Here is an 8233-nt window from a genome sequence, read left to right as displayed (position 1 = left end):
CTGGTAATCTGTGTGTGGGGAAGGGGTCTGAATGTGATGTTGGGTTGGGTACCTGGGTCTGGTAATGGGTGTGAGGAAGGGATTTGAATGTGATGTTGGGTTGGGTACCTGGGTCTGGTAAAGGGTGTGGGGAAGGGATCTGAATGTGATGTTGGGTTGGGTACCTGGATCTGGTAATCTGTGTGTGGGGAAAGGATCTGGGAGAGGAGTGGAAAGCCAGGCTGCAGTGTATAAGGGATGTGACTAGATGGCGCAGGGTTATGGGAGCTGAGATGTATATAGTGTGCCTGAGTGCGGACGCTGTAAGGTTGGCTGCTCCTCGGGCTGCAATGTATACAGGGGGTGTGTAGATGGCGCAGAGCTGTGCGGCGGAGGCTGGAGCTGGGATTTTGGGGCACTCCCGGTTGAGTTGAGTGGAAGATGGCGGCTGAGGATCGGGAGAGGGACCAGGCCCGCAGTGACAACGCCAAGCACAAGAGGAAGGAACAGCTGAAGCGCTGGCTGGGCTCCGAGACCGACCGCGAGTCGGAGCGGCCCCGCACCAAGCAGCTGCGGGTCAAGTTCGCCGAGGGGGCCGTGTTCCTGGCCGCCTGTTCCAGCGGGGACCAGGAGGAGGTGGAGAAGCTGCTGCAGCAAGGAGCTGACATCAACTACACCAATGTGGATGGACTGACCGCCCTGCACCAGGTACAAAACACACCCAGGGTTCAGAACCCACCCCGTCCCCTTTACCTTTCCCAGGCAGAGGGACTGAATCTCACTGCCCAGAGCAGGCACCTCTCAGTTAGTGTGGGAACTGCACAGGGACAGCAGCTTCAAACACCTCCCTCCCTCCCTTCTCCCCAGGAGAAACCCATTCACAAACATGATTATAAATGGGGAGAAAGAGGAGACACCAGTGGAACAAATAGGTGGTTGTGAAAACGTTATTGAGATGGTCTGCAAGGGCAAAATGAGCCTTCCCCTCTTCCCTTCCCTTCCCTTCCCCTCTTCCCTTCCCTTGTTTGTTGCAGCACAAAGTCCTGGGCAGGGAGTTACATTCCCAGCTCCTGGCTCTCCCTCCTCTTCATGGACCGCGGCTTCGGGGCTGAGTCGCGGTCCAGGATCGTGCCGCTTTCTGCCCCCTTACTCCCCCGAGGGGGCTCTGTGCCTTCGGGGACGAGGGTAGGGGGATGCCTGCTTTCTCTCTCTCTCTCTCTCTCTCTGTCTCCGCTGTCTCTCTGCAACCCTCCCAGGGCGATCCTCAACACCTCTTTCACCGACCCCCACCTCCCCCTCGGGGGTGGGGGGAGAGAAACGTGAGCAATCGGGGCACATCCTCCTGCCGCCTTACCCTAACCCCGTCCTGTTCTTCCCTAAACCCTCCCCCGCCCTTATCATTTCTGGGATTCCAGCACAGATCAGACAAGAGAGAGCTTAATAAGGCAAAAAAAGTCAGTCAGCAGGTGACAAGGTTTACAGGGCAGTGCGAACCCCCTAGCTCTGACTCCGTACTGCAGGTTTGTTGGCAGAGATCAGCAATTCTGTCATTTTCACCCTGGGAGCTGACAGCACTTGAGACCAGTCAGCCCGCCATGGATTTGCCAGCTCCTTGCAATCCAAAAACTAATTCCCCCCCCACCACCCCCCAATGCACACACTGCTGTCATGTCCTCATTTTTTCTTTCAATGTTTATACGGTTTATGTTTTAAACAATGCAGACTTCTCTGCCTCAACCCACTCCCTGTGACAAAGTGTCTTCTCTTGTGTTCGCAGTACTCTGCAAATAAATTTATTTTAACAAATATGAAGTAAAATAGGAGTGTTTCTGTTAGAACGGAGGTGATCAGAGTCAATTTGATATTTAATGTTTTAAATTGATAGGGTAGTGGGGCAAAATAACTTTGAAGAGGTAGGTTTCTAAGCAATTGAGGGGCATACCAGTCTGGAATAAGGGGGCAATGTTTACAGAAAGGATTGTGAGAGGATGGATTGCAGTATTGAAGGATAGATTTGAAGAAAAGGGCAATAAAGATTCTATTAAAAATGAGGTACAGAAGCTACTGATGTGAAGGATAACGTGGTCTGTTGTCTGTGCCAAATAACCCCTTTCCTTGTTATTTATGTATTTAAACATAATATCTCTCACTTAGTCATTCATTGGATAATTAAATAGTCCCTGGTTCTCCATTGCAAGGCAATGGATAATAGATCAGATCAGCAGTTGATCATGGAACTTCTTGTCAACAGACTTGACAGTGTTTTGAGAAACCTCCTGAACTTGAACTCTGTCATTACTCTTAAAAGCATGGTCCTTAAAAAGATTACAAATCCTAAATGTTAGTCTGTTATATTGTGGAATAGTAGGAAACAAATAAGTCATTATTAATTTCAAACCTACAATGACTTCAGGATGTCCAAAAAACCTCTGCAACCAATGAAATACTTTTAAAGTACGGTTCATATTTCTTGTATTACTGCATTAGTAATAAGACTGGGTCATTTGACTCTTTTTAAATCGAATAGCAGGGCATTTCTATCATGGCTGATTTGCTACCTCAACTCCAACTTTTCTATGTCACTTAATTCCATTGTATCCAAAAAATGTGTCTTCCTCTGTCTTGCATACACTCAAACTGAGCATCTATTGCATTCTGTAGGAGAGAATTCCGTAGATTGATGACCCTGTGAGTGATGAAATCTATCCTCATCTCAGGCCAACCCCTTATCCTGAGACTGAGGCACCCTATTCCAGATTGTCTTCACTCTGTCAAACGCCTTCAAGAGTTTACTATGTTTAGCTCTCTTGGATACCTTAGGGATTGAAGGCCTCGTCTGTTCAATCTCTCCTTTAGAACAATCTCCCATGTCAGGAGTCAGCTGAGTGAACTTGCCTTGCTCCCTTGGCACTATATCCTTCCTTTAGATAATAAAACCAAAACTATTGTCAATACTGCAGGTGTGGTCTCATTAATGACCTATATCAAAGTCTAGCTGCAGTGATATTCTTATCTCTCCATTTCTTTTGTAGTAAAGGCGAATATACCATTTCCTTTCCTCATTGTTTGCTGTTCTTTCGTGTTAACATCTGTGATTTGTGTACACAAACACCTAGGTCACTCTGTTTTTAAAATGTTGATATTCAATCAGCATTTAAGAAATATTTTGCTTTCTTTCATTTTACTTGGCTCCTTCAAAAACTTAGATGTGTGTCATCCGGTTCAGGGATTTGTTGGCTTTTAGTGCCGTTAATGTCTCCACTGCCAATTCTGTACTAACAAGTTCCACATTTCTCATTGGTTCCCCATTAATTCTGAATTATATTTATTGTGGAAAATAAATACAAAAGATTTATTTAATGTACCTGCCATTTCCTTATTCCCCATTTTCAGTTATCTCAACTCTGCCTGTATTGGACATGTGTACTCCTCGTCTTGCCAACATTATGAGCATCCTCCTTTAAGCTGATTGTATCTTTCGCTAACTTCTGTGGTTAGCTGTGATTGAAAATCTCTTTTCCCAGTCGGGGTTTTTAATTCACTGCTCATTATTACTTTCTTTCTTTCCCGTTCTTGTTTCTGAGAGTTGAGGTTTCAGACAGCTATTGGATTAATTCATGCTTCAGGGTAGAGTACTACAGTGGATTTCCATTACCTCTGCAGGATGGCTAACTAGGAAACACTTCAGCTCTTTCTTCCCACCAGCAGGCATATTTGAAAGATTTACAAGCTGACAATTGACCTTTTGCTTATGTTACTTGTATGCCTTCATGGCCAATAAGATGGGGAAGTGTGAGGTCATGCACTTTGGTAAGAAGAATAGAAGCATGGACTATTTTCTAAATGGGGAGAAAATTCAGAAGTCTGAAGTGCAAAGAGACTTGGGAGTTCTGGTCCCGGATTCTCTCAAGGTAAGCTTGCAGGTTGTGTCAGTAGTCAGGAAGGCAAATGCAGTGTTGGCATTTTATTTTGAGAGGACTTGAATTTAATAGCAGGGACGTACTACAGAGGCTTTATAAGGCTCTCGTCAGGCCACATTTGGAGTATTGTGTGCAGTTTTGGGCCCCATACCTCAGGAAGGATGTACTGGCCCTCGAGTGGGTTCAGAGCAGGCTCACGAGACTGGTCCCAGGAATGAAAAGCTTAACATATGAGGAATGTTTGGGGACTCTGGGACTATACTCATTGGACTTTAGAAGGATGAGTTGCCGGGGGGGGGCGGTGGGATCTAATTGAAACTTACAGAATACTGAATAGCCTGGACAGAGTGGATATTGGGAAGATGCTTCCATTAGTAGGAGAGACTAGGACCCAAGGACACAGCCTGAGAGTAAAGGGAAGACCTTTTAGAACGGAGATAAGGAGAAACTTCTTCAGCCAGAGAGTGGTGAATCTAAGGAATTCAACACAGAGGGCTGGGGAGGCCAGGTCATTGAGTATATTTAAGACTGAGATAGATAGGTTCTTGATTGTCAAGAGGATTAAGGGTTATGGGGTTGAGGAACTTATCAGCCATAATTGAATGGCGGAGCAGACTCGATGGGCCGAATGGCCTAATTTCTGCTCCAGTGTCTTCTGGTCTTATGGTCTTATCGTCTTATCTGACATGGGACTTGAACCCAGAGCTTTTGGCTCACTTTGCCATAAATTAACATTAATATTAGTATTAATTCATGGATCTAATTCACTGGAGTAATTTGTACACTAATCAGACTTGTATCTCTATCCCTCCTGAGGAGTGTATTGTCTCCTGGATCAAAGTATTTCGGAAAAACTTATCCCCTTCCCTTATCTCCTTATGATGTTTGAACCTCTGATTTCAGCTCAGAACCCAAGCCGACATTCCTGGAGGTGTAGATATGGCTGCACTCCACAAACTCTCTCATGCTGCAGTTATGGCACACTGCATGCATTGCCGTGCCTATGTAACTTTCTTTTATCAATTTAAAGTTTATTTACTTGATCAGCTTAGTTTAGTTATTTTTAAAACTGATCGCTTGTTCTGGTTGAAATTATGGTTTGATTTAGGTGAAGCATTTAACTGTAACCTACCCCCCCCGATTAATTTTTTTGTCACTTCTGTACCACTTACAGACTTGTAGCTGCTTGGTGATCCTGCCCTTTTGTTTTGTAATCCTGATGTATCTGATAAGATGTCACTGTGTTCAGCCTTCACACCTAAGGCTAACTCTCCCTAAACTCACTACCCAAATCCCTGCCCACCCATCCTCTAGCTCAGAGAGCTGGGGTGAGCCATGTAGGTGCTATTTGTTTTTGCAGCTTTATTTCCTATGTATGCATGTGTGAAGTTTGACTGACTGGAAATGGCACCATGTTTGGTGAATTCAGCTCAATCATAATGATTCTACAATGACTTTGAATTATTTTCACTGTGTTGAGGTCTTTGTTTCTGTTGGCTGATTTTGATTTGAGGACTGGTAATGGGGAATTTGGTTTAGTCTCTGATTACAGCCATTGGAAATAGGAAGAGGAGTGGGCCATTCAGCCCCTCAAGCCTGCTCCACCATTCAGTAGGATCATGGCTGATCTAACATTTCCTCGCATCCACTTTCCTGCCCTTTCCTCATAACTCTTGATTTCCCTACTGATCCAGAATATATCCATCTTGGTCTTAAATATACACAAGGACTCTTTCTCCATAGTTCTCTGTGGCAAGGAGTTCCAAAGAAAATCTGTTCTTCAACTTGGTCTTAAATTAACACCTCTTTATTCTGAAACTATGTCCTTTGGCCCTACACTGTCCCACATGGGGAAAATCTCCTCTCAGCATTTACTCTCTCAAGCCCTTTAAGAATCCTATATATCACCTCTCATTCTTCTAAACTTCAGCGAGTAGCGTTCCAACCTGTTTAGCCTTTGCTGATAAGACAATCCCCCATTCTGGGGATCATCCTAGTGAACCTTCTCTGAACTGCGTCCACTGAAAAAAAACCTCCCTTAAATAAGGGAAACAAAACTGCTCACAGTACTTCAGACGTAGTCTCACCAGCACCTTGTCCAGTTGCAGTCAGACTTCCCAACTCGTAAACTCCAACCACCTTGAAAAAGGCCCAACTTTTCATTAGCCTTCCTGATTACCTGCTGCACCTTTGTGCTAGCTTTCTGTGGTTTCTACAGTCCCTTGCCAATTCCTGCAGTTTTTCCCCATTTAACTAATACACTGTTATTTTGTTCTCCCTTCCAAAATGAAAAACTTCACATTTTCCCATGTTATAAGTCATTTGGCAAATTTTTGCCCACTTACTTAACCTATCGGTATCTCTCTGTAAGCTGTTTGTATCCCTCTCATAACTTGCCTTTCCACCAGTTTCAGTGTCGTCTGCAAATCTGGTATGTTCACCTCCTTCTTCCAAGTTGTTAATATGTGTTGTAAACAGCTGTACTACTAAACGGGGTTGAGCAATCTGACAATGATACAACACTCCTTTTGGTCTTTTGTGCCTGTACCAAATCTTTGAAAGACATTTCACTTATTCACTCCGCTCCCTTGCTGTTTCCCCAGAGTCCTGCAAATTTATCTCGTTGAAAGATTTATCCAGTTCCTTTTTGAAAGTTATTATTGAATCTCTCAAACAGTCTTTTTAGCTATACGCTGCAAATTGTAACGACTCTGCATTTAAAAGGAGTGTGCCCCTACCTCTCTCTCGTTCTTTTGGCAATTACATTCAATTGATGACCTCTGGTTGCTGACCCTTCGCCAAGGGGAATAGTATCTTTTTATATACTCCATCAATATGCCTCACTTTTGAAGACCTTCCAAATTCCACTTTCACCTTCTGTGCTATAAAGAGAACAATTTCCATCCTTTGCAGTTTTCCTGCATAACTGAAGTCTCACATTCTTGAATTCATTCTTGTGAACCTTATGTGCATTTTGCAGGGCCTTACTATCCATCCTCATGTAGTTCCCAGAACTGGTTGCAGTACTTCCACTGGGAGCGTAACCAGTTTATTTTTATATCAAGGTCTAGCATAAGTTCTTTGCATTTTAAACTGTGGCCCTTTGTTAAAAGGAGACCACATTCCAATCCCATCAAACTCCATTTTAGACTTATAGTGGCCGTATTGAGTGGTTTGTTCAGGGGCACAGTAGATATGTTTGCACCTTTGTTGTTTTCATATGCCAGAAATGTGGAAAGTCACATGTCAACCCTGAGTCAGGAGTATAGCACGTTATAAAAGGAGTCCAAACGCACATTGTGTTCAAGGCCAAAATATACAGCTGGTTTTCAAAGTTTGGCTCTGAAAGACTCCCTGGAAATGGCAGTGTAGCTATGGTCAGGTTTCTGCAGCTAGAATTGAACCTTGTATAATTGAAACAATAAAAATACCTGAGGAAGGGTCACCAGACCCAAACCGTTAACTTTATTTTTTCCGACACAGATGCTGCCAGACCCGCTGGGCTTTTCCGGCAACTTTGTTTTCGTTCCTGATTTACAGCATCCGCAGTTCTTTCAGTTTTTAATAAAAATACCTTCTCTCTTATTTAGTGTACGTGTAACTCATGAATGATTGGCTACCATTTCCATCACTTTTTGCATTTCCCACCACCCTGGAGAAGGTTAGCCATTTAAGTGAAGTGGTCTACTGACAAAGCCAGGGATTTGAGACTTATTGATGAGAACAGCACAACAGGCTCACATGATTTTTAATGGGGTCAGTGTCTGGGTCATTGAGCTATTGTGCAGTCATCATGACAGGCCACAGAAGTATTGTGGGCTCCGCATCATGGATCACAGGAATCAAGGTTATTGGAGAGTCAGTGTGACAGGTCATGGGGTTATTACAAAGTCACAGGATTATTGTGGGGTCAGCACCATGGATCAAGGGGTAATTGTGGGGGCAGCATGATGTGTCGCAAGGTTATTGTGGAATCATGGTTATTATGGGGTTAGTGAGATGGGTCACGGGATTAATACAGGGTCACAGCCTTTGTGGGTTCAGCATGACAGGTCAGGGTTATTGCAGGGTCACAGGGCTGTTATAGGGGCACCATGATGGATCATGGGGTTATTGTGGGGTTGTCAAAATAGATCATGGGTCATTACAGGGTCAATGTGAATGGATAGCAAGCTTATCGCACAGTCAATGTGATAGATCATCGGGTTATTGCCGGGTTAAATTTGTTGTGGGGTCAGCATGACATCACGGGTGTTATTAAAGGGTCAGCATGATCAGTAATAAGGATTATTTCAGGGCCAGCGTGACAGGTCGCGGGGTTATTTCAGGGCCAG

The 8233-nt window shown here is 44.2% G+C and overlaps 1 protein-coding gene across 4 annotated transcripts in view; it reads left to right on the top strand.

The window, feature by feature from the left end:
• Positions 1-302: 302 nt before the first annotated feature.
• The window catches only part of LOC109922981 (protein phosphatase 1 regulatory subunit 12A-like), a 163851-nt gene continuing 155920 nt past the window's right edge, over positions 303-8233 (top strand). For all 4 annotated transcript variants that reach the window (XM_048607020.1, XM_048607023.1, XM_048607022.1 and 1 more), the window contains exon 1: positions 303-687. In XM_048607020.1, the coding sequence (XP_048462977.1) occupies positions 421-687 (267 nt within the window). In that variant the 5' untranslated portion in view covers positions 303-420. The remainder of the gene's footprint in view (positions 688-8233) is intronic.

The sequence above is a fragment of the Rhincodon typus genome, chromosome 17 (assembly GCF_021869965.1).
Source record: "Rhincodon typus isolate 14 chromosome 17, sRhiTyp1.1, whole genome shotgun sequence".
NCBI lineage: Eukaryota > Metazoa > Chordata > Chondrichthyes > Orectolobiformes > Rhincodontidae > Rhincodon > Rhincodon typus.
This window is presented reverse-complemented; position numbering and strand designations above follow the sequence as displayed.